The sequence below is a fragment of the Brachyhypopomus gauderio genome, chromosome 4 (assembly GCF_052324685.1).
Source record: "Brachyhypopomus gauderio isolate BG-103 chromosome 4, BGAUD_0.2, whole genome shotgun sequence".
NCBI classification, from domain to species: Eukaryota; Metazoa; Chordata; class Actinopteri; order Gymnotiformes; family Hypopomidae; genus Brachyhypopomus; species Brachyhypopomus gauderio.
The window spans coordinates 17113043-17140019 of NC_135214.1; the positions used below are offsets into that span (position 1 = coordinate 17113043).

General features: G+C 45.4%; 1 protein-coding gene across 3 annotated transcripts in view; it reads right to left on the minus strand.

Moving 5' to 3' along the window:
* Positions 1-320: 320 nt before the first annotated feature.
* The window catches only part of fmnl2a (formin-like 2a), a 50845-nt gene continuing 24188 nt past the window's right edge, over positions 321-26977 (minus strand). The window contains exons 5-27 of one of the 3 annotated variants that reach the window (XM_077002733.1): positions 25856-25939; positions 25240-25395; positions 21923-22031; positions 21737-21813; positions 21438-21531; positions 21126-21200; positions 20138-20248; positions 19902-20051; positions 18957-19058; positions 18307-18610; positions 17536-17724; positions 14039-14163; positions 9086-9288; positions 8018-8252; positions 7650-7718; positions 7474-7554; positions 7234-7363; positions 6851-7014; positions 6634-6735; positions 4984-5082; positions 4494-4617; positions 3723-3824; positions 321-1527 (exon numbers count right to left, since the gene is read on the minus strand). In XM_077002733.1, coding sequence (XP_076858848.1) covers positions 3748-3824; positions 4494-4617; positions 4984-5082; positions 6634-6735; positions 6851-7014; positions 7234-7363; positions 7474-7554; positions 7650-7718; positions 8018-8252; positions 9086-9288; positions 14039-14163; positions 17536-17724; positions 18307-18610; positions 18957-19058; positions 19902-20051; positions 20138-20248; positions 21126-21200; positions 21438-21531; positions 21737-21813; positions 21923-22031; positions 25240-25395; positions 25856-25939 — 2860 coding nt within the window. In that variant the 3' untranslated portion in view covers positions 321-1527; positions 3723-3747. Of the gene's footprint in view, positions 1528-2075; positions 2176-3722; positions 3825-4493; positions 4618-4983; positions 5083-6633; positions 6736-6850; positions 7015-7233; positions 7364-7473; positions 7555-7649; positions 7719-8017; positions 8253-9085; positions 9289-14038; positions 14164-17535; positions 17725-18306; positions 18611-18956; positions 19059-19901; positions 20052-20137; positions 20249-21125; positions 21201-21437; positions 21532-21736; positions 21814-21922; positions 22032-25239; positions 25396-25855; positions 25940-26977 lie in introns of all 3 variants that reach the window. The other 2 variants (XM_077002732.1, XM_077002731.1) reach the window with 2 other exon arrangements.

The following is a 26977-nucleotide window of genomic DNA, read 5'->3' on the forward strand; positions in this document are numbered from 1 at the left end:
AATTCATGGTTCAGTTTAATTAAATATACAAAATGGAAAAACTATAAGTTAAAATAACATTCAAATGATGTAACGATGCTGAAATCTGTTTATGTGGTTTTAAACAATATGTACAATATTACAATATTAACCTTGAGCTAATGAAGGTTAAATAAAAACAAATGCAATACATTTTGTAGCAAAATAACTGTACATTCCCCCCCCCCCCCCCCAAATTCTGTTCTTTAACTGTTGGTCTTTTGTACTAGTTTTCACCTGCATTTCTTTTTACTTTATTAGAACAGAATGAACACCAGAATGAACTGGCCCTCATTTCAGTGGTGTCCACCTGAGTCCAATGGAGCGTAATTCACTTTAGTGGTTCAACGTTTCAGAGACGTTAGTGGTCGTGCCTTCATTAGTCAACAGTACTTTTGTTTTTTTTTGGAGAATAGCCCAATTTTAATGACCACTGAATCCAAGTATATTGAGATGCTTCTCCTGTTTTGACTCTTTGGTATACACTGTAGATGGATTCAAACTGTTACCATTCGATGTGTGCTATGCTGGAATGCGTCGTCTTCTGCAGATTGTGCCTCCTTGCACTGTTAAACTAGGCACCAAGAGCAGGCAAGTTGGTTTCCAACAGTGAGTCTCTGGGGCACAACTTGGTTTGTGGTAGCCTGGAGCCCCAAGAAAAGCCTCCCGTTACTTTCACACAAGCATTGAGGCGAGTTGATTTTCTTTTTCTTCACACTTCATATCACTGCTGCCTGGAGGAATTAATGCGTCCATGTACAGCTGACATTAGCTCGATATGTAACCTTTTTCCCTCCAGCCTTCTCCGTACTCCCTCCATCAGCTTCTACATATTTTTATTTTATTTTTACAAAATCTTGGTCTACAAATCTGGTCGTGTGTAGATCAGGTCCTACACAGGTTTTCCACTGAAAACAGCAGCTTTTGTTTGGATGTGCAGTGATAGTTGGATGGCTGTAATCTCCGAGTACACGTAGCCCTTGTTCACACATGGGGGAATAAAGTGTTTTTGTACCACACTGTGCAGTCAAAGCAATATGGCAATTGGCACTGGAATGTGAAAAGACAAGACACTAGGAGCTCTCCTAGTCATGAGTATATATTAACAGGTACCCGACGTACCATCTCCGGACATGTTAAATCAGATGGAAAGACTCAATGTCCATTTCTAGTTCTGAAGGGTAAAGTCGGGTATAGCTTGAAGCAAAACCAAATATAAAAGATAAAGACATCTGATCATGCACATGTTAAAATCAGGCACTTGGCTTGTCAAAAGTATCTTGACATTTTGACCATTCAGACCAACTTCCAGTCTCTCAATCCTTCATCGGTCCATTTGACAGGCTGACTGCCCCGCCTCTGCACCCCAGCCTGTCCAATCACATCCACTCTGCCCTTATTACATGACCAACTCCACGTTGTTGATTGGCCGCAAGTTCTGATCATCGAAGCGTCTCCGTACACTCCTCCTCACCGCATCTGCGCGCCTGTAAGGCTGGTTTCTTAGATCTAATGGAGGCAATAGGACAAAAGACCTGTCAATCACTCCATCAAAGCCTTCTCATGGGGATCGGGGTGTGCTGGCAGCCAATCGGACAATGCAGCTTGAGCTAACTAGAAAATAACTTCAGACAAGTTTGAGCTGAAATTTTGATCTAGAGATTTTCACTAGACCAAACTCGTCTATAATGGGAACGATCTAAAAGTGCTGCTGACCACACCCTTAATTTAAGAAAATCGTATTGGCAGCTAGTCCAGGTTATGGTTACATTACTGTAGAATCTATTCTACATTAGTCACAGTGATCTTGTACAAATGCATTGGTAGCAGGGCTGTTCAGCTGATGGTGTTGTACATGAGGTAGATGTTCCAAAGCCACCTATGAGAAACCATCAGCATCAAGGAAATTTGAATTTATGGAATTTCATGACTTTGGAACAAGTACTTGAAAATGAAACCTATAGGGAGGGGTGGAGTGGGGGAAGGGTACTACACAGGCATTAAGATCCAAACACACAGGTTAGATAAAAGAGGGATAAATAGAAGTAGATGCTTGCCAGGTTTGAGAAACATCCATCACCACTGGGGTGCTACTGGACGAGTTCCTTACCCTCGAGTGCACATTGGGAAATTTAGTAATATTATTCTTCTTTAGGGCTGAGAGGAGAGGAGACAAAAATGGAGGTTAAAATAAAGTAGAGGTGACCGGACATGGCAAACCACACCGAACCAAGCTGTCCAGGGGTCAGAGGTCAGAGTTGCAAGGTCAGGCAGAATCATGAGGTGAGTATAGAAGCAATGGCCATAGAGAGAGCACCAGCATTCACTGAGCGAATGAGAGCAGAACTGTTGTATATACGTCTCCACTGATCAAGCTGCTTTGCACATTGGCCTCCAGCAACACGCCGTAAAGCAAATACCCATTTATGCAGGAAGGCGCAATAAAGACAAACCCAAACAATAACGTCTAATGGTAAATATTTCCGAGCATGGAGAACAGAAAGGTGCGTGCGTGCGTGTGGATGTTAGCGCTGAAGGGAGCACACAGCAAGGTGCAGTGTATTCCACTGAAAGCACAGGGCTGAGTAGTGTGGGAGTACTGGCATGTGTGCTAGGACCGAAGAGCTTCAGGTAGCAAACACACATTCCTTCATGCTTCATGCATCAGCTTATTTACATGACCCCAAAGCAACTAGCTGGAAAACAGGAAGTAACACAGGCACTTCCTGACAATCCAAGCTCGGCAAAGGAGGTTCAGAACTGCCGTGAAAGAGAAGCATCATTGTGAGGAAAATGAGTAGAGCGATGGAGGAGACTTAACGCCATGCGAAAAATGAAACACAACAATGACATCATACATACACAGTATCATGGACAAATGAACACACAGGCAAGTCATAATATCACAAGCCAAGCCAATAATGCCATACGACATGCATTTAACCTCAGTCCTATCCATCTTTATTTAAGACAGACACTTTTGAAGAAAACACTGAATGAAAAAGACTCTCTAGCTGGGTCTTTTAACACCTTCCATAAACCTTTCTGTGCACTTCATGGCTCATGAGACTCATTCAGACTTCATAGCAGCAGAGCAACTCTCCCATTTATATTTACATTTTTCATGTGCAAACATAAGCTGTACTTTTGCTAATACACAGTAGAGGGCGCCCTCACCCCAGCCTTGTAACATCACTGCCCATCGGAGCACAAAAAAGGTTTAAAGGTCTTAGGGTTTTAAAGGTCACATGCTGTGTTGCAATTAACACTGCAGCAGGATTGACTGAAACATTTCAGAAGTGTCTTTGGAAGTTAGGAAAATAGGAGCTCAGTAATTACAAAGAATGACTCGTCTGACATCATTGGCTCATTGTGAAATTACATTTGCTCTGATTGATGGTTACATTACACTGATGAATATGAATTCTTGATGACACTTCATGCAGAGGAAAGTGATGACATCATTCTGTCAAACCCCCCCCTCTCCCCACCATGCAGGGATTACAGGGGATGGTGGGGCAGTGATATGGACACACCCATACGACATCACACAAACACGCATATGTACTTGGACCACATCCAGATGAGTGAGTGAGTGAACCCCAAAGGAAAGAAAACAAAGTAAAAGAAATGTGAGCGATGCGAAGGGTTGCACACGGTGAAGAAAACGAGAGAAAGAGGAGAGAGCAGCTCTTTCCAGCGACCTTTAAGAGCGCGCGAGCGTGAACTTTAATAATGGAGCTCCTCGTTGAAGAAGCGGGAGCCCCGCTTGGCCGTGCGGGCGGTAAAGGGGACAGTCTTCAGCACTGCGTCCAGACAGCCACACACACACACACACACACACACACACACACACACACACACACACACACACACACAACAGACAGAGACACAAACACGGTTAACCAGCCAGCAGAGCAGCTAGCACATTAGCACAGCTGCCGCGTCTATGGTCAGCGCGGCATGGCCGGGTCCGATCCCGAGGCGAAGCTGACCCGGCCGGGGTCGAGCGGTAAGCGTTTATCGGAGGCGGCGTTCTGCTGTTTGTGGCGGAGCCGAGCGTGTCGGGTCAAGTTCTGCGCCGTTGCTCTGCAGACATGCTGTGTGCTATTGCAACACCTCAAGCAAACACGACCGACGAGGTGCGGGAGCCAACAGAGCTGCTGATACTCAACGCCTACGGGTCAGAAATGTTCTCAATAACAAATAAATACACAATTCAGATAAAAGCAGAGACAAAAAAAAGACATATTGACAGTTTCTTTAAGAACAGCTATCGACTATACAGCACACATTAGAAGACAAATCTAAAAGGCCACACATTGGTTAGTGGTTTAAGACTCCCATGTTAATCAAGAACACTATTACAAAGAGCAACTTCTGCATGCAGACCGACACAGAGCACACCAGCCAATCCCAGCAAAGTCCAGACCACAAAGAGGGTGTGTGCTCGGGTGTGTGTGTGTGTGAGTGACCTGTGATGATGTCCTCGATGGCCCCGTCCTTCCCTTCATAGACATGCCTGCTGTCCTTCACCTGCTTCTTCCTCAGCTCAGCGATGAGCTCCTGCTGCTGGCGTCTGTTCTTTTGAGCCGAGGACTGGTCACACACATACACACACAAGAGACACAGTGTGATGGCACATCAGGAGCATATGGACTCAACATCGCACCGTTCTGACCACTCAATGCCGACTGCCTGATCTGCTCAGAGATCCGTCCCAGCTAATTTAGTGCAGATGCTCCAGAGTACAAACCATCTCAACCACACTGATCTGGCATGCACTTACTTTTACTATAATCAACACAATACTGACACATCAATATAGACAAAATCAGGTTTAGGATTCCTGAAGAATCATAATCAAATCCATCGTTTATGGATTTATTCCTAGTGTACAGTATATTACATGCACATAGAAGCCATGGTCCACCCTCTCCTCACCATGGTCCACCCTCTCCTCACCTTCTGGCCCTCCTGATCCATCATGGCCTCCTGCTCCAGCAACTTCTCCATCATCATCTGCTCCTGCCGCTTCTTCTGCTCATTCTCCTCCTCCGCTTGCTGAGAGAGAGAAGATGACAGCAAACTAATCGATAAAGGGGTGACAGTGGAACGAATATGCAGGATGGATGCCCTGTGCTGTCTAGAGTGCGTCTGGAGTGTGTTTTGGCCCGTGCTGTGTAGAGTGTGTCTAGAGCAGGGGTACTCTAGACACACTCTAATGAAATAAATAAATGCTCCGGTTTTTTTTTTTGGCCCGTATCCAGTTAATCAGGAATGAGATTGGGTCCGGACAGGACTGCGTTCGGGTCCGGATCCGGACCGCGGTCCGCCAGTTGAGTACCCCTGGTCTAGAGTGTGTCTAGGCCCGTGCTGTGTAGTGTGTGTGTGTAGAGTGTGTCTAGGCCAGTGCTGTGTAGTGTGTGTCTAGAGTGCGTCAAGGCCCGTGCTGTGTAGTGTGTGTCTAGAGTGCGTCAAGGCCCGTGCTGTGTAGAGTGTGTCTAGAGTGTGTGTAGAGTGCGTCTAGGCCCGTGCTGTCTAGAGTGTGTCTAGAATGTGTCTACAGTGTGTCTAGGCACGTGCTGCAGGGATACAGGTGGGAGGTGACTGGATGTAGGTGGGGGGGTAGGGCTGCCACGATTAGTCGACTAGTCACGATTATGTCGACTATCAAAATAGTCGACGACTAATTTAATAGTCGATGCGTCGTGTTTTTTTTTTCTCTCCATACTGCTGCGGTCGCGTCTGCCTTTCTGTCCCTAACGCACATGTGCAGTAGTGGAAACCGAGGTAGACAGTGGACGATATCCCAGGACATTATACAGACTGGTATCATGGCTACCCGGCTACGGAACTCAAAAGTGTGGGATCATTTTCCGTAACCGGGTTCCGAAACGCGTGCAATATCTGCAAGGCAGAACTTTCCTTCCACGACAGCACAACCGCGATGTACGAGCACCTGAAGCATGTTGTGGCTTATTATGACAATGATGAAAAGGGACCGTCATCTCTGTAATCTAAATCGCTAGTTAGCTGCTAACGTTACCGTAAACAGAACGCTAACTTTGTACTTACTTATCGTGGTAACTGTAAAAGATAACATTAGTGATGGCGATTTGTTTCATTAGCCTTAGCACGCATTCGTGTGTTTTCTGTAACGTCAGTGAGACCAAAACTTTATTTTTGTGAATAATTCCTTAGTTTCAGGTACCTACCTAATTTGATTTATATGTAGCTACGTTTGATGCCAGAGACAAATGAAAGAAAGAAAAACCTAAAAAAAAAAATTCTTTATTATTGGATTTATTTTTGCGTTGTTTAAGCCAGTGCCTTATACTTATTTTAATAATTGTTGCAACAAGTTGCATATTTCATTAAAGGTTTAATATACTATGATCTTAATTGTTTTTATTTTTAGCTGAAATCTAATGATTATATAATAGCAGTTGCATTCTAGTGTGATAAGCTGTATGTTTTATATTCAATTAACGCACGATCCGATTAGTCGACTAATCATAAAAATTAATCGGTGATTAGTCGACTATAAAAATAATCGTTTGTGGCAGCCCTAGTGGGGGGTGACTGGATGTAGGTGGGGGGTGACTGGTTTACCCTGTATGCCTTCACGAAGCGCACAAACACGGGGAAGAAGACAGATGGAGGCGTGGTCTTTGAGCTCTCCCCAAAGAACTTCACTGCCTCCTCAAAGGCGTCCTGCAGGAGAAGAGCAGGGGTGAGGCTGGCTCTAACGGCCAGAGCTTTCCAACTTCAGCAAGAGAAAAACCCCTCTGGAAACACCGGAGACCGGAGGTCCAGGAGCGAGAGGTACCTGCGCGATCTTGGCGTCATCCTGCAGCTTCTTCAGCTTGTTCTCATTGTGCTGGATGAAGTCCTTGAGCAGCGTGTTGTGTCCGTGCATGCTGTACTCCCGCCTGGTCAGGTCCAGGCCTCTCTGGAGCTCCCTCACGTCCAGCAGAACGTTCTCCAGCGACACTGCAACACCGAGCGCGTGGACACATTCAACACACTGGGCACAAGCACAGCGACCACAAAGACACTACAGTTTAACCATCGTTTACCTGACTTAACCATTATTTAATGAGTTGGCATTAACAAATTTAACCATAATTTAGCTAACTGTGATTTTAAAAGTACACACATCATATATATAAATTATTAGAAAAGTTTAAACAGGTCAAATCTGCACTGTACCTGCGGCGGCCTTCTCCACGTAATGGAGCTCGTTGTAGAACAGTGACACCTGCTGGTACTTCTCCTTCACTACATTTGCAATGTAGTGCAAGAGTGTCAGCTTCCTGTCTGTGGACTTGGTATCCAGTAGCTGGAAGAGATGAGCACAGCTGAGCGGCGTGCGAACACTCCCGAGGCGTCTTGAGTGCAGCAGCTCGGGCGCTGTGACCGTACGGCGGTCCGAGACAGCGGGAGACCTACCAGGTCCAGACTCTGAAGTTTGAAGCCGTACACGGCACCTCGTTTACTGCTGTTCATGTAGTTGCCAAGAGCCAGAATAATCTGAGAGAGGGAGAGGAAGATGAGGAAGGTGTGGCTTAAGATGGAACAGATCTCTAGAGCATCCACGCAGATCCAGGAAGGTACAGCCTACTAACCTCCAGGATCTTCTTGAGCTTCTGTGAAGACTTGATGGACACAGACGCTGCAATGACGGCATGCAGTTGCTGTCAAATTGGGGGGAAAAAACAATAAAACACAAAAAACAAGCATCAATCAGAAGTTTCTAAAACGAAACATTTTACAAGCTTCTTAAACAAATACATTCTGAAGTGAACAGGGATTAAAAGAAGAGATTCATGAATTGGTAAACTGATCACAAGGTAGAGTGACGCAGACCAAGACCAACAAAGTCAAATCATTAAGGTACAGGAACCAAAAACATTGTTGGCTAATTACAAATGGTCCCAAAACAGGCAGCCATTTTAAACAGCAAGCAGACCCCGGGGGTTGGGGGGGTTCTCACCGGCGTGAGCATGACCACGCTCTCGCAGAAGTTGCCCACGAAGGCCATGATGGTCATCTTCTGCATGAGGCGCTCGATCTTGCTGAACTGCATCATGAAGCGGTCCTCGTCCGTTAAGTTCTCCACCGGCTTCCTCTCCTTCTCATACTGCCGTAGGGCTTTCACCTCCGCTTCAGTCGGGATGAAGCGCATCAAACACTCCACAAAGTCCACGGGTAGCGTCCGCAAGTCGAACCTGAGGCCGGGGGACGGACAGAGAGGCTCGTTAGGCACAGGGCAGACATGCGAGGTACGAGGTACTGTGTGAAGTTGGCCGCCCTCCTTGCTGCCTCCCCAGGGTCGTTTTAAACAACTAAGCATGCACAAATTTCTTGACTGGTAGAAACCCAACTTGGGAAGTCTTGGGAGTGATTTGAAACAGTGACTATGGTATGTCAGTGATTTATACTGATCCAGTTAATACTGTTGTCTTTTTGTTAATAATGGGGCATGTCGACCTCTTTCTCAGTGCAGTGCAGCTGCCACTGTGGCTGCTTGCCACTCTCGGGAGGGAAAAAACAAGTTACACTCCACCAGAAATGACGTCCATGACGGAAGGACGAGGATGATCAGTAGTGATATTTGTGTTGACGGTGCCTCTTGCAGAGAGTTGTTGGCAGAGCACAGCAAATTTGCAAGAGCATGACCGACATAGGGCTTGGTTACGAAACAGTGACACAAAGGACAACTCTATGATGTAGCCTTGGACAGTCTGAGTTGAGTCTAAAGCATGATAGTAATGACTCAGAAACCGGTGACAGCCTTGAAATGCAAGCGTTGACATGTTGAAAACAATGTGGGTAATTCCATGTGACATCAGAACGGCAGCGAATTAGACCGAGCAGGGCCATGCAGTGAGATCTTTAATGAAATGCTGACTGCACTAAGCTACATACAGCAATGAAGTGTCAAAACATGGTGGTCAAGAACCCGTCTCTAATTCTGGCCAGCACAGTGGCAGAGCCCTAAACAAAACCCTACAGGACACTGTTCCTGAAAGGCTGACAACTTCAGACCAACACAACTTACACCTGGATGGCTTTGCAGATTTCCTCGGGAGTCTTGCCCACTTTTCGGAGGGTAATGGCCAGGTTTTTGGCCCTGTTCGCATCCAGCAGGGAGACTTTATGCGGCCCTTTCTGGGAGGCCTTCTGTTTGCTGGATATGACGTCCACAGCAGGGCCCTGAGCTCTCGTCTTGAACATCTCTTCAAACTCATCTACATTCAGATCCTGAGAAACACGGGATAGTTACATTTCATTCTTTTCTTGAAATGTCATGTACAAATTCTTAATAAATTAAAAAAGTTAAACAAGAAACACAAATACACTTGGATACTTTAAGTGTAGCACAAATTCTCTAGGGTTTTGATTTTTGCAGTATTCAGTCACATTTACACGGTGACTACATTAGGCAACACTGACAACAACATAAAGGTGTCTTGATTTTTCATTTGTATTACCTGGGGTACTTGTTATCATTTGGAAGAGGACAAATATTGCTCTTTATTTTATGTGTAGGTTTGTGGGGGGAAAAAGGTTTTGTCCTATAACTTATGTAAGTGTATTACATGAGCTTGTTTGTGTATAAAGCTAGCTAGGCCAGCTAGCTTAATATATGCTTAAAATATAGTTTAATTAGGATTTGCTGCTGCTGGCTTAGTTACCAAGATAGGTAATATTTAATTTAATGGTAGTTCATTTTTAAAACAGTCAATCTTAAAAGTTTTCAGGTTCTCTCAAGTTTACCGCTGGAATAACAAGAGGAGGAACATTTGTATTTTTGTATGTTACTTGTATTTGTAACATAGTGCAAGCGAATTATTCAGTCAGATAGCTGTTTGTTGTGAAACTAAATGTAAACTAGATAGGCAAAGTTTGTGAACAAACTTTATGTTGGCTTGCAAAGCAGCTGAAACGTTGTTTTGAATGTTGTTGACCTCCTAATGTTAAAGGTTGTTTTAATGTTGATATCCTGCTAAATGATGTTGAAGGCTGTTTAAATGTTGACAACCTGCTAAATGATGTTAAAGGTTGTTTCAATGTTATCACTGTTAAATGATATTCAGTGTAGTGCTAGGGATCAGCTTTTGGGTAATTTCACCAAGTCTGATCACCAAGTCTTGAAAATTAAGAGATTGGTGAAATCAGTGCATTCCTATAGGAGGATGGAGGGATGAATGAAATGATAGAAGGGGAGGGCAAATGACATCAATATGATATTAAGTGCAGTTCTAGGCATCAGCTCCTGAGTCATTTTATCAAGTTTGATCACTATATCTTGAAAATTAAGGAATTGATTAAATCGTTGCATTTCTATGAGATGGAGGGATAAATGAAATGATAGAAGGGGAGGATCGACAAATGCCATCAATATGATATTCAGGGCAGTGCAAGGCATCAGCTCCTGATTCATTTCACCAAGTTCGATCACGATATCTTGAAAATTAAGGGAGTTATGAAATCAATGGGTCCATATGGGAGGATGGAGGGATGAATGAAATGATAGAATGGGAGGATAGACAAATGGCATCAATATGATATTCAGTATAGTGTTAGGGATCAGCTCCTGAGTCATTTTACAAAGTTTGATCACTATATCTTGAAAATTAAGGGATTGATTAAATCAATGCATTTCTATGAGATGGGGGGATGAATGAAATGATAGAACGGGAGGATAGACAAATGGCATCAATATGATATTCAGTGCAGTGCAAGGCATCAGCTCCTGAGTCATTTTACAAAGTTTGATCACTATATCTTGAAAATTAAGGGAGTTATGAAATCAATGCATTACTATAGGAAGATGGAGGGATAAATGAAATGATAGAAGGGGAGCATAGATAAATGACATCAATATGATATTCAGTGTAGTGTTAGGGATCAGCTTCTGAGTCATTTTACCAAGTTTGATCACTATATCTTGAAAATTAAGGGATTGATTAAGTCAATGCATTCTTATGGGAGGATGGAAGGATGAATGAAATGATAGAAGGGGAGGATAGACAAATGGCATCAATATGATATTCAGTGCAGTGCTAGGGATCAGCTATTGAGTCAGTTCACCAAGTCTGATCATTAAGTCTTGAAAATTAACGGAGTTATGAAATCAATGGGTCCATATGGGAGGATGGAGGGAGGAATGAAATGATAGAACGGGAGGATAGACAAATGGCATCAATATGTTATTCAGTGTAGTGTTAGGGATCAGCTCCTAAGTCATTTTACCAAGTTTGATCAATATATCTTGCAAATTAAGGGATTGATGAAATCAATGCATTCCTATGGGAAGATGGAGGGATGAATGAAATGATAGAAGGGGAGGATAGACAAATGGCATCAATATGATACTCAGTGCAGTGCTAGGCATCAGCTCCTGAGTCATTTTACCAAGTTTGAATACTATATCTTGAAAATTAAGAGATTGATGAAATCAATGCATTCCTATGGGAGGATGGAGGGATGAATGAAATGATAGAAGGGGAGGATAGACAAATGGCATCAATATGATAATCAGTGTAGCACTAGGCATTAGCTTTTTAATTGACTGGTGTGGTTGATGCTGATGTATTTGGCTAAAGGGGTAGTTGCAGTTGAGGGGTAGTTTAGCTGTTGGGGTAATTACTGCTGAGGGGTAATTGGCTGTGGGGTAGTTGACATTGAGGGGTTATTGACCTGTTGGGGTTATTGTTGTTGATAGCTTTAAAGATTTCTGTGTAGTTCCTGTTAAAACTTGTTTAGATGTATTTGTTGTTGAGGGGCAATTACCTGTGATGGGGCAATTACTGTTGAGGGGCTATTGCCATTGGGGTAGTTAATGCAGATGTATTTGTTATTGTTGAAGACTAATAGTTTAATGGTGTTGTTGCGGTTAATAGGTAATATAGCTGTTTGGGGCAATTACTGCTGAGGGGTAATTGGCTGTGGGGTAGTTGATATTGAGGGGTTATTGACCTGTTGGGGTTATTGTTGTTGATGGGTATTAAGATTATTGTGTAGTTCCTGGTAAAAGCTTGTTTAGATGTGATTTTTTTGTTGAGGGGGTACTTACCTGTGGTGGGGCAATTACTGTTGAGGGGTAATTGGTTGTGGGTTAGTTAAAATTGAGTGGTTGTTCAGTTATACAGTTAATCCTCCATCTGCCCTTCTGCCCCATCTGCTTTATCTGCCCCATCTGCCCGTCTGCTCCATCTGCCCCGCTGCTCTACCTGCCCTGCTGCTCTACCTGCCCCATCTGCCCCTCTGCTCCATCTTCCCCATCTGTTCCTCTGCTCCATCTGTGTGTGTCTGTGTGGAGTGGGTATGAGAGAGATGCATGTGTGTGTGTGTGCGTACGTGTGTGAGGGGGAGGGGGAGACACATTCAACATAACTGACACCACTCTGAGTGGAGGAGCCTCGTTTAATGTGATTTGCACCCTCCAAACAAACGGTCGTAGTTCGGGCCCTATTTAACTTATCGCTTAACTGAAGATATTGTATGAGAGAGGACCCCTGGCTGATTATTTTGGTGTAATTTGTGTGTTGTTTGACCCAATATTGTCTGATTTATGACAAGTTAAAAACAGGCAAATTGTGAAAAATCCCTTAACTGAAACACGGTCTCTGCCACTGTAGACGCCTTGTTTAATGTGATTTGCACCCTCCGAACAAACGGTCGTACTTCGGGCTCTATTTAACGTATCGCTTAACCGAAGATATTGTATGAGAGAGGACCCCTGGCTGATTATTTTGGTGTAATTTGTGTGTTGTTTGACCCAATATTGTCTGATTTATGACAAGTTAAAAACAGGCAAATTGTGAAAAATCCCTTAACTGAAACACGGTCTCTGCCACTGTAGACGCCTTGTTTAATGTGATTTGCACCCTCCGAACAAACGGTCGTACTTCGGGCTCTATTTAACGTATCGCTTAACAGAAGATATTGTATGAGAGAGGACCCTTGGCTGATCATTTTGGTGTAATTTATGTGTTGTTTGACCCAATATTTTCTGATTTATGACAAGTTAAACACAGAGGCAAATTGTGAAAAAGACAGTTCTGATTTTGAGAAATTAACATGGGAGTTAATGGGGCAGTTTTCGGTGTCTAGTGCCAAACAAATGCTCATAACTCTAAAAGTAATTGATAAAATGATTAGATATTTTGGCGTGCCAGAAAGGACAAATATCTCTCTCATTTAAAATTTAAATGGAGCTTCTAGATGAAAGTGGAAGGAATTTACAGCTGTTTATCCAGGAGATTTTTCATGACAGCACACTAACTGGGGACATTTCTGAACATTCCGCCATTCATTCTCTATGGGAAAAAGTCAACTTTGAGGACTTGTCCTGAGGACACCGTATGTCCGACATGTCCCAAAAGCACAAGCACACTTCTTCCATATGGGATCTGTGAACCTGCCAATTTTCAAGGTTCTAGCTCAAAAACTGCGACCTGTGAAAGTTACCGAAAAGTCGAATAGAATAATAATAAGAAAAAGAAGAATAGGGAGAACAGTATGTTGGCTGCTTCGCAAGCCAACATAATAAGTGTACCCGTAAATAATGTAAATAAGTGTAAATTATTAGCTGTGAAGACAGTCAAATGCGTGTTTTCCACTACGCCGGTTTTAAAAGTACTAGCGGCTCGCTAGGCTTGTAAACAAACCGCGCACCACGAAAATGTAGCAGTTTGTCGCCCTGTTTGTGCAGGTGAGCCCGCGGACCGGCTGGGGAGCCGCATGAAACTAGGCAAAGAGCCGCATGCGGCTCGCGGGCCGCAGGTTGGCCACTCCTGATAGATATTTTATATATATAAATCTAATATATATATATATATATATATATATATATATATATATATATATATATATATATGTATTTGCCAAAATCAGAATTGGCCAGTCATATATAAAAAAAAGACATCAGGCAAGAAAGCCGCCATAGGTGCATGTTTACAAGAGCAGTGTGAATTCACACTGGTCAGTTACTGAGGGTTCTCACCTCCAGTATCTTCTCGTCATCAATCTCGTTGAACACGGTGCCGTTGATCTGATTGGGCTTCAGTGCCACCCAGTTGAACACAGGCATGCGGAACTTCGTCTTGATGGGCTTCTTAATTTTCACGGCTACAAGGCAGCCCCCCCCAAAACCAAACATCATCTTATAGCACATACAGCAGACACACATAGTATAGTGACTGACTGCATTACTGCTTACTGTATTACTGCTTACGGTATCTGTGTAATGATGAAAGAGATGAAAATCACAGTTGTTCACTAAAAGATGGCAGACAGCTGTGGGGGATTGTGTAGCGCTGCATTCAGTGATCGTGATGTGAAGGGAGGGAATGGGAGAAACTCGCTGCGAACCTCGCGTGATCGTTCTTTTAGGCTTTGACTGAACAGGCCAGGCAGGAGAGGAGAGAGCACCCCTTCTGCCCTGAGAGACAGTGTGCGCAAGCCGTTTCCTCATCTGTGTGCTGACCCAGGATGCCTCATTCAGCTACGAAATATCCTAGTCACAACCACTAGTCTTTTATTAAGGCTAGGATATATGTCCAAGGCTAAAATGGCTCTAGACCCATCACGCAGCAAGAGAGTTCAATCCAATCCTCAGCCAAGTAATCAATGGCTGCAGACTGCTGGTTACCTCAGGTTAACTCAGGTTACCTCAGGTTACCTCAGGTTACCTCAGGTCAACTCAGGTAAGGATTTAAAACAAACCCTTGCTCTGTAGCACTGCCCAACATGAGGTAATCGAGTAGACTCTTCAGGTAATGCGCTGTATGAACTACAGCTATTTTAGCCAGTGGCTCTTTAGGAGAAGGGCTGCTCCCCCTGGTGGTGTGGAGGAATGGAGCAAGACAGGGATGTCCATGCTGTGTGTCTGAGCTGGGGAAGGCGGTTCATTCTTGCTTATATTGATCAACTCTTGTGTGACAGAACCACGCAGTTGTATTTGTACACCGCTGTGTTTCAGCATGCTGCAGACCACCACACACATTCTCAACACACGGTGATGGAACAGACGTGGTGGTGGGCTTGGCTGGGAGATGGCATTTGTAGACCTGATACCACAGTGTAATCTCAGACATTATGTGAAACCTGGTTTTGGGTAAGGGCCAGATTTACACAGCTGGTCTGATGGACATACCTGATTCATACCTGATACATCAGCCTCAATGCAATTACAGAATTGTGAGTCAAAACATAAGCGACTACAGTGGAAGTCTACAAAGGAAGGAGTGAGGAGATGGGGATGGCTGTGGTTGTGCAGTATGGCCTTCTGGACTGGTGTCATGACATCAACTGCAATAGGCCAGTGTAGGAGTACAGACTTCATGTCCCATGGAACATGTGGTTTCATGTTTTGGCACGCGTGTCCTGTTATTTGCTGAACTGTACAAAGTGAGGGCTGGAGAAATGTTCCTTCCTGGATCAAGCAGCCTAAGTAATTTGTAGGAAAGGTTTTGCTGCGTGCAACGACCAACTTAAACCTCCCATGGGACACACAGAGATTCAGGCCCGACACACTAGTTGGACTTCAGGGAAGCAACATTGGCTTTTTGGGTCTAAAAACGCCATCTCCGCAATCTCCAAGTCTGGAGGTGCGACATTGAGATCAGAATCACAACACAGCAAACCTACAGAACAATTTGATGGGTCCTTCTGTGTCAGCACAAAAGGCAGAAGAGTGGTGGAGGGAGGGAGGGAGGGAGGGAGGGGGAGAAAGAGAGAAAAATTAAGATCAGCAGGAAAGGAGCCTTAGTTTTCAGCGGCCTGATTAGTCTTGCATCCATTTTTGTCTCCACATAATAAGAGGTTCGTCTTTCATCACTGACCTGAAAATGCTTGCTAAGCAGAGAATGACACCACATGAGGAATGCTTTGTAAAAAAAGGAAAAAAGCATATATATGACTAATCTATCATATATATGACTAATCTATCATATGTATGACTAATCTATCATATATATGACTAATCTATCATATGTATGACTAATCTATCATATGTATGACTAATCTATCATATGTATGACTAATCTATCATATGTATGACTAATCTATCATATATATGACTAATCTATCATATATATGGCAATTTGAGATTGATCTGTAGATTAACTAGCAACAAATTATGTCTTGACTAGATAGTCCTACACTGGAATGTCAAAACTGCAAGATTACAATGAGAAAAGACAGAAGGAATCCCCACTATGTTAGCACAAAGCACTCAAGTCAGTGACCCAGCCGTGGCCAATGCAGTCAACCTACAGCATGTTTTCATAATGACATCCAATGGAGTCCTAAGTCACTAGTTCAAAAATGAGCTTCATGTGTTTTGACGCACTGCATTTCAACTAACACTGCCTCGGCGGTGTCCTGGGACATCACCGATTCCATCTGCGGCCCTCGGGGACACGTTTTAAGATCTACGAACAGTTTCTACCCCAGAGCCATACGCAAATACTACAACACACCAGCACCCACCGCTGGATCCTGTGTCACTCACACAACCGAACACACACTCTTCAACCACCACCGCCTGTTTATTTCTGACTACGTGTGTTCGCCTTATTTTATACTCCTGTCACTTTAAAGAACACTGAATCCTGCATATGTAAAGACTCTCAGCTGCTGTATAAACCTACTTATATTTATATTTTTCAGGTAATAGAGTCATATTTATTACCACCCTCACTAGTATTTATGTATGCTGCTTCAGCTCTTGGGCATATGTGCAGTTTCTCAGTGCTATATTTCAGGTCTATATTTATATTTCAGTTTGTTGGTGAACAATATCCTATAATTTTATATTTTTCCATTTTTTATTTTCATATCTATTTCCATTGGGATTGTCTTTCATTTTCACTGCACTGTGCAATGACAATAAAGGATGTTTCTTAACGTCTGATAATAAATCCGATGTTTCAGCCAATGTAATATTGAATTGCTATATTGAATATTGAATATTGAAGGGCCTGTTCTTTGACACTGTGGATTCTGCATTAGAGAGTCCAAACCAAGACCATTTCCTGGACAGTGTGAGCATGGCTGAGAGTGTTTGGCTACATGACTGCTGACTCAACCTCAGGAAATCGAACCGAGCTGATAAATTTAAAGATTACTCAATAAACTGGTGCACAGCAGTCTGGTAATTCGCAGTGAATCACAAGCTTCTACTGTCATTTGTTTAGTCTGGGTAGGGAACACTTTTCAGTTTTCTCATTAAGGAAAGAGGGATGACCATGATGGTGTGACATGCGGCTCAGGCAGCCTGAGTGCTAAGCTAAACCAACCGTAGCTACTGTAGCTATACTGCCTGCACTACTCCCTTACAGTAAAACACAATGATGCAGGTTTTTTGAGGAAGATGATTTCAGATGTGATAAGGAACAAGAACGAAGAGGAAGAATAATCCAGATTATCCATCGTCTGAGACACAACTGAGCAAAAGTGAAGGTCAGCATGACTGATGGTCAATATATGAAGTCTTACCTGCTAGCCCTGAGTTGAAGATGACAGTAGGAGAGCCACAGCCAGGGAGAGGCGGAGCCATGGGAGGAGGAGGCGGGATCATTGGTGAAGGCACGCCCACTGCAGAGCCTTGGCCAGGGAGAGGGGGCGGGGGAGGGGGCGGAGGAGGGGGGGGCGGAGGCTCTGGGACAGAAGACAGGCCGTTTGGCACTGGGGGAGTGAAACACAGAGAAGAGATGTGAGAATATGAGCAGGAAGACAAGCAAAACAATGAAAAGTAAACAGTTGGTGTGAAAGCAAAAGGAGTAGGAGAATGATTCAGGAGAAAGACAGAAGGAAAACGGGAGGAAACAGTAATGGAGACAAATACAAAAAAAGGAAAATGCAAAAACTGAAGAGAAACATTGCATGAATGCTTCACTGTGATGGCTTGCCAAAGGCCATTTCTCCCACAGAGACTCAGCCACAGCTAATATGAAGTCATTTGCTGTGTCTAGACCCCTCGCTGCATGTCTACTGCTCAATGGGAAAAGGCCCAAGCAGAAGTACGGGAGGCTAAGGCAGCCATGCTGTTATCATTCCAACATTAAAGACCATAAAGCACTGAGGCAACCAAACACGACCCACACCACCACCACACTTTAAACACTCAGCATTTCAAAAGAGCACAGCTACAGGCCCCAACCGACTCCACTTCTAATGATAAACAGCGCTTGGAGGACTTTAATGTATTATTATACACTTATTTATACACTATTTGACCTGCTTCAGAAACAGGTCCAGATAACTCACTGGCGGCAGACACAGGTGGGGGTGGGGGTGGGGGTGGAGGTGGAGGAATCATCATGCCGGCCTCTCCGTTGGGTGCATGCAGGCCTATGGCGGCCCCGGGGCCCGCCAGCAGGCCGTTGATGGGCAGCGCGGGGGCCAGGATGGAGATGTCCCCGTCTCCCTTCTTCTGGATCTTGATGGTTCCCTGCTTCTCCAGCTCGTGAATCTTCTTCTCCAGATTGCTCTGTCGCTGGATGGCCTCTTCCTTCTCCTTCACCATCCTCTTCAGAGTGCTCACCTGAGAGCTGGCGTCCTTGTAGCCCTCCTGGAGCCATGATACAGGAGCACGGGACCGTTAGCGTTACTGTTACAGACGAGGTCAAGTCGTTAAGTCACAGACGCGTTTGAACTTTACGATATCTCAGTATGCCGTGCATGTACCATGCAGATGCAAACGTCTCCAAGATAAACTAGATCTCAGTTCAGGAGAAAACACAGACATGAATCGGAGCCCTGTTTGGTACAAGTACAAAGACCAGAGGTGGACAGACAGGGACAGTCTCACCCTGATGGACACAGACATGAATCAGAGCCCTGTGTGATCCAGGTACAGAGACCAGAGGTAGACAGGAGGCAGACAGGCAGGGACAGACAGGCAGGGACAGTCTCACCCTGATGGACTCCAGCTCCTTGTTTTTGTGCATCAGCTGTTTCTCCAGCTCCACGATCTTCGCCATGGCCTCGTTCTCTGTGTCCTGCAGTCGCTCAGTCATCTACACGTTCACATGAGAACATTCACTAATACAAACTGCTACTTTGAGTTTTGAACATTTTACACTTTGTATACAATTTTTACAACTTTTGTGCTCCTGTGTGAAAAATACATCATTGTCATTTAAAGACTTTCAGTGTTTGCAACACTCTGTAGTATTTAAATATCAAACGCAGTGTCACAGACAACATGAATAAAACTTCGAAAGAACATCTGCTTATGGCGACATGACCAAATCTGCTTCATAGTTCTATGAAATACTTAGAACTGGGTTTAGAACTGTTTTTGATAAATGTTAACACAAATAGTAGGTCTGTATATCCTAGAACAACCCCAGACCAGCTTCTGGTTGAATACTTCAGATATTTGATATCTTGAAATGGAAATGTTGTTGACCACTTTTCTTAAAACACACTGTAGATTAGGGAGGAGAAATATGTGGCCTAGAGCTGGGAAACCTTCGTCCATACAGAAGCCACTCGAGTCCTGCACTGAAATGCCTTCATTCTAAAGGTCAGGTATCTGGGTCAGGGCTGTTCATGTCATTTCCAAACGGCTCATACACAAGTGTCAGTTAATGTACTGTTGCTACTGAGTGGTGATGTTGGGTGCCACTTGATACCAGTAATTGAGCTATTTTACTCGATAGTGATGTAGTGCTTAACTGGAGAAAATGTGTCCCCAGGGAAAAATGTAAGAGTGGGAACACTGGGAAAACCCTGCAGGCTTTTGTTGACATTTCAGGCCGGCAAAGTGAGAGAGACGTTTTGCTGAGGGGTGCTGATCCGATGGTGTTGGGCTGTGGGTACAGGCATGCGCGGTGGAGGTGTCACGTGAGACTCACGTGAGACATGTTCTCCTCCAGCTCCTCCACCCGCTCCAGTGCCGCGTTCTTCGTCTCGGCGTCCTCCAGCAGGGCCCCCACGTCGAAGACGTTGTCCAGATACGCCTGGATCTGCACCTGCAGCTTATCGCTTTCCGTGTGCTTCAGCTTCTGCTCGAGAAACGCGGTCACGGTTCACGTGAGAAACACAGCTAGATTGGTGCCGTGCGTGTTCCACTGTAAGAATGCACACTCACGTCCAGGAACTCGTCCAGACAGAGCTTAGTGAAGTCGTACTGTAGGTGCACTCTGAAGTTCATGTCCTCCACGGAGTGCACCACAATGTTGATGAACTGCATGCAGGCCACCTGCAGAGGAAAAGACGCTCATCAGCTTTCCGTCCTTGAATGAGACATTCAGCTCACTTCTCACGTGTGGATGAGCAGATCAGAAAGAGCAGAGCAAGCAGACAGCTACTTTTAAAATAATAGAAGTGTGAAAGTATGATCGCTGCGTTTAAAGGCTCCCTGACAATAACCTGACGTTGAGGGCTGCAGCCTTAAAATCAGACTGTCAGGAGTTCACAGACGACACAAGGGAAAATTCACCCCGCCACACTCCAATTCCCCTGGGATGACCAAGCTGAGTTTGACCGAAACCCTGATCAGTGTTCTCCAGCGAAGGCAGTCAGCCCGGCCGGTCAATCCCTGCTGGATGGGGGAGTTCACTTGACCCCGCCGCCGGGTCTTTGGACTGGGGCACTACAGAACGTGTGGCTGGGCTGGTCTGACACAGACCTGCGACTTCCAACACGTGGCCGCTAAACACAGCGGTGCCTGCCCCTCTCTGCCTAAGCCTCTGATGGAGACGCCTGAGATAGTGTCATCCACGCTCGAAGGTCTTGCTCAATGTCACGTTCAAGTAGCAACGGCGGGTGATAGCTGGTGACACGGCCCTTCTGAAGCTGAGGCCACATATTAAGTGAAGGTAATGGAGCATATCGTGCTGTAATATCAGACTTCTAGGATCATACTGGAAAGCAGTGTCAGTGAATTCATTGTTGTGAATTCAATGAGCTCATTACGATGTGTTTGCTTATAATGAAGTCCACATGAAGAAAGAAGAAACTCAAGCAAATCCTGAGCTGAAGCTGAAACATTCTGACGCAGTAGTGCTGATGAGGAATTTATGGGAGTTAACCAGTGTAACCAGTCCCAGCTGCCTGAACAGGGACTCGGGAGGTACCATGAAGTCGATGTTGTTGTCTTCATTCTTGAAGTCCTCCATCAGCTTCTCGAACCTCTGATTTTCAGAACAAACCTGCAGAGCAAAGCAAAGGAAAACTTTTATTCTGCCATTAAACTACAGCATTACGGCCCAGGGGTTCTGCACGCTGTATCCTGTTGACAGGATTGCTACTATGGTGTTATGAGAATACTGCAGCTCAGTATGCTGTTAGGAAACCCTGTAGCTTCATATGGTGTTGTTAGTATACAATAGTTTAATATAGTGTTGGGAGAGAACTGTAGCTGTATATGATGTGTGTTAGTTCTGTACCTCTTTAAAGTTGTCAAACGCAGAGAGGATGATCTCATGACCTCCTCGCACCAGACACACAGCAGCCAGCAGTTCCAGCACCAGAGCTTTAGTCCTGGAGCACAACCACACACACACAACCACACACACACACCAAAGGATTCTGTTGCAGTTGCCAATATTTATGATCCTGTCAGATGATCTGCCTGAGAGAGTGAGAAAGTAGATCTCTCTCTCACCTACACACACACACACTTTATATAAAGACATACACACGAGGAGGTACAGTCATGGACACACCCGCCATCACAAAGCCTTACCTGGGATTCTTGTTGTTCAGACTTAGTGCAATTTCGTTTACAGCGTGCGGGTGGGACATGACCATGTTGAAGCCGTACTGACCACCAGACAAGAAAGACACAGTGAGCACATAGCGCCACTCAGAAGATCTCCTGGATCTGCTGCAGCATTGCAACCAAGATTTATCGTGTGTGTGTGTGTGTCACCTGGTAGTTCATGATGGCTCGTAGACACATAATGCAGACGTGGACGTCGTCCTTCTTAGACACTAATCTAGAGTTCTTCAGCGTTCTTCTGCTTGGTATTGTATTACATCTGAGGAGGGGGCGGGGGGTGGGGGGGTTGTAGATAGAGAAACTTTCAGAAGACAAGCCTGCAACACAAACAGCTTTGCCATTGACGTGCAGGTGTGATTTATAAAAGCACCTTTCAGATCTCAGCTGCTACAGTAACAATAAAGGCGATGTGAAGCCAGAACGATGCTGAAGTCCAAGATGGTGAATTGTAGAGGTCCGAGAGGGACGTCCTAAAGCAGCTGAAGGTGCAGGTTCATTATGCTCCTGTCACTGCCAGCCTCGCTGCCCATAACTTAAGCTCCATTCAGAGTGTTCAGCAGAGAAGACTACAGTAGCCATCATGGCTGGAGGAGGTGTGGGGGCGGGCCGGCGGCCCCACACACACCTATCACTCACTCCGCACAATGGCTGCATCATTGACATGCATGGCGGTGGTCTGCGCTGCTTTGTAAGACCAGAATGAGCTGAAGCCTTTTATGTGCGAAAGTAGGGAGAGTAGGCACGCATGTACACAAAAGCAGGATAATGTACACGCGCACACACACACTCTCACACACGCTCACACACACACACTCTCATACACGCTCACACACATGCTCACACACACTCTCATACACGCTCACACACATGCTCACACACACTCTCATACATACACACACACACACACACACACACACACACACACACACACGCACGCTGCACGTCTACGCTGAGTCAGGGTAGCAGTAGAGCCCGAGGGTGTGTGGCTCCTGTCCTACACGCTAGCGGAGCTGCATCTGATACCACTCAGCTAACCCAAACCCTAAGACCACAGGAATGATGCACGTGCACACGCGCACACACACGCACAAACACCAACACCCCCCCCTCACACACACACACACACACACACACACACACACACACACACACACACACACACACACACACACAATGACGTTCAAAGACAAAGACACGGGTGGTAAGTGTAAGTGTTTACAGGCTTTAAGAGTACAGGGGTCCTCTCATCTCCCCATACTGCTGCAGTACTGACAGAACTGGAGTACACCCTACAGCCCACACCCCACAACCTACAGCCTACAGCCCACACCCCACACCCTACACCCTACAGCCCACACCCCACACCCCACAACCTACAGCCCACACCCCACAACCTACAGCCCACACCCCACAACCTACACCCTACACCCCACAACCCACACCCCACAACCTACAACCTACAGCCCACACCCCACAACCTACAGCCCACACCCCACAACCTACACCCTACAGCCCACACCCTACACCCCACAACCCACACCCCACAACCTACAACCTACAGCCCACAACCTACACCCAACAACCTACAGCCCACATACACCCACCAACCTACACCCCACAACCTACACCCTACAGCCCACACCCTACACCCCACAACCCACACCCAACAACCTACAGCCCACAACCTACAGCCCACAACCTACACCCAACAACCTACAGCCCACAACCTACACCCAACAACCTACAGCCCACATACACCCTCCAACCTACACCCCACAACCTACAGCCTAAAGCCCACACCACACAACCTACACCCCACAACCCACACCCCACAAGCTACGGCCCACACCCAACAACCTACACCCCACAACCTGGAGCCCACAACCTACAGCCTAAAGCCCACACCACACAACCTACACCCCACAACCTAGAGCCCACAACCCACACCCCACAAGCTACGGCCCACACCCAACAACCTACACCCCACAACCTACACCCAACAACCTACAGCCCACACCCCACAACCTACAGCCAACAACCTACAGCCCACACCCCACAACCTACAGCCCACACCCCACAACCTACACCCAACAACCTACAGTCCACACTCCACAACCTACAGCCCACACCCAACAACCTACAGTCCACACTCCACAACCTACAGCCCACACCCAACAACCTACAGCCTACAGCCCACACCCCACAACCTACACCCAACAACCTACAGCCCACACCCCACAACCAACACCCCACACCCTACACCCAACAACCTACAGCCTCCAGCCCACAGCCCACAACCCACAACCTACAGCCTACAGCCCACAACCTACACCTAACAACCTACAGCCCACAACCCACAACCTTTAGCCACTCCCCTATTCCTGCTCCCCTTCACTACAAATATACACCTCAAACATCAGGTACAGCTGACACCCCCCTCAGCACACTGCCACCTGTCCAGTGACCATATAGTGTGTGTGTGTGTGTGTGTGTGTGTGTGTGTGTGTGTGTCTAGTTAGAGTGACACACCCATTTTTTTTTATCATGTACACCTAGACAGACAACAGGATGTGTGTGTAACTGTGAGTAATTCATCAATCACACACGCGGATGTGATAAATATTCTCTGGGATTAAAGGAATGCTTTTATTTCCTGGGTGAGTCCATGTATTTAGTGTGGACTTGCTTTGACAGGTTTAGTATTAGCACTCCGCAATGAATCAGTGGGGTGGCAAAAAAGTTCAAGAAGACTCCAGAGGTTCAACCCAGCAAGGAATCCTCGCCATAACGAACTGGAGGAACAGAGCTGGGAGAACATTCCTAATGCAAACACAACGTGGCCCATGGATGAAGATGTGCAGTACAGCAGCTACCCCTCAGCCGCTCAAATCATGCCTGTTCACTCAGCAGCCAATGGCATTGAAAGGATTTACGACTCGACAACCAATCCCCTGCCGAGCTTATCTGAATGTTTTTTTAGGCGGCTACACATTTACAACACGCGTCCAAATTAAATGACTCCAGGCTAAGCACATACACAGGCCTCTGTTAGAACGAGAGAGAGAGAGAGAGAGAGAAGGGGAACTCGTGCATTGAGTACAGCTTTCCGTTGCCATTTTTGGCAAGCTCACATGATGGTGATGTGTCATTTTACTCATCACTGCATGGGACATTGTAGACCCTCATGGGCACTGAGTCAGTAGGAGTGAACATGCCCTACCGCCCGCCGCCCCACCCACACACCCCCACCCACACGCCGGCTCTCCTTCAATCTGTTCAATCAGCGTTTTACAAGACTCACAGTCCCATGACCACAACACACCCCTACAGACATCATATGATGTCCATGCACTAGCAATGTCTGATACACACAATCACAGCAAGTTTGTGAAGAGATTTGTTTGGTGTTATGCAGACAGACACGACACCCCCTAAATAAGTAATAAAAAGAGCTTTGTGTAAAGTACCTTAATGTGGAGTGTCTGCCAGATCTGGTGATGGTGTTTCCAGAAACAGGAGACGGAAGATTGCTGCCTCCATGGAGATCTTCAATAGAGCGATTCCAAGATTTAGACCTGTCCAATGCATTGTCTGTGCCATTCTCAACACCATCACCATCAAATCTACTCACACACACACACACACACACACACACACACACACACAGACACAAGACAGTTTAAATAGAAAGTGGAAATATGTGTAGCACTGCTGAACTTTAATTGTAATTCCACTACCGCACTGACACCACACACTCCAAGTTACTGAGCGAAGAAACCGTGGGAATGCTCAGCAGAACAAGTGAACCCAAGAACCTGCTGAAGCTGCAGTGTAGCTAGTCCATGTCTGAAGGGCCTCAGCAGGAATCAACACCAGCGTGGTAGGTGTAAGGAGAGCTTGATCTTTCACACCTCCAAACCGTATTCACGTAGCAGACCTCTTTTGAGGCGGGTCCCACACCACTCTAGGCTGTAAATGTGGACCGTGTGACCGGGCGGAACGCAACATCCGTTATGTGCGGGACCTCCCGGTGCCCTCGGTGTGTGGGTAAGTCGGTGGTGTGTGTGGTGTTGTGTGACTTACGTGACAGCGTACTGTGCAAATGAGAGGTACTCCACCAACACGTCCAAGCCCTTATTTTCCTCATTTAGAAACTCACGTACCCACCTAAACAGAGACAGGAAAGCAACATAACATTTCATGGTTCACACAGCCATTTCCACGCTCTCTTGGTTTGTGGTATTTGGGGCAGAGATATATGGTGTATGGAACACTTTCTCAGAAATGCCTAAAGAAGGCAGCTTATCAGGTGTGGGAATACGATTTTTTTTTCACTTTAAACATTGTTTTTTTCCAGCCAATATTTCCTACAAAGAACAAGCCGAGACTTTGCTTAAAGCTGTTAAAAGTTGAAAGCTTTGGAAACTGCTTCTCAGAGACACGCACATGCACAGACACACAGCACGAGGTTTCCTGCCAAAGCTGGGCTTAAGTAATAAGGTATTTTTCAATTGCTCTTTTCAAACAACAAAGACACTAAAATTACTCAAAATTCTTGCATGAGATAAACGGTTTAACGCACTAGTCATGACAGATGGCACAAAGCTACAAAGCCGATTAAGCTAACGTGAGCTAGCGCTGTGGCATCCTGTGGCACTGAAGCAGTAATACAGAATGGATTAAGGAATCCTGAAGGGATTAAAGTACACCAGGTATGCTGCACCAAGATCAGATAGGTTACATATTGCCTTATAATAACCAATAATTGAATATGGGAATGTTGTCAATGATCCAAGATATTCACCTGTGGATGAATGTCCAACATGCACCTCATGGTATTGGCTCACTGACACCTCAGCCATGTGAATAGGAAATGCCATTCTTCCATTATCTAATCTAGATTAAATAGATTATTTACATAATCTAGTTTAGTAACCCAAGGTGCTAAAACCACATCTGGCCCCGCTAATCCCAGTAATTAGAGGTTTGTGTTCTATAACGAGTTCGGTGAGATTATATACGTAAGCGATGAGCATTTGTTTTGGCTCTAAAAACCCTCCATGTTCTATGTGTAGTAAGATGAGCTGAAATGAGTGTGTGTGAGCATGTCTGTATGACAAGGCAACATCGGGACTTCCTGCTGTCCTGTGGCTGACGGGACCTCACCAAACTGTGCTAGCCCCGATTATCAACTCAGCCCATCAC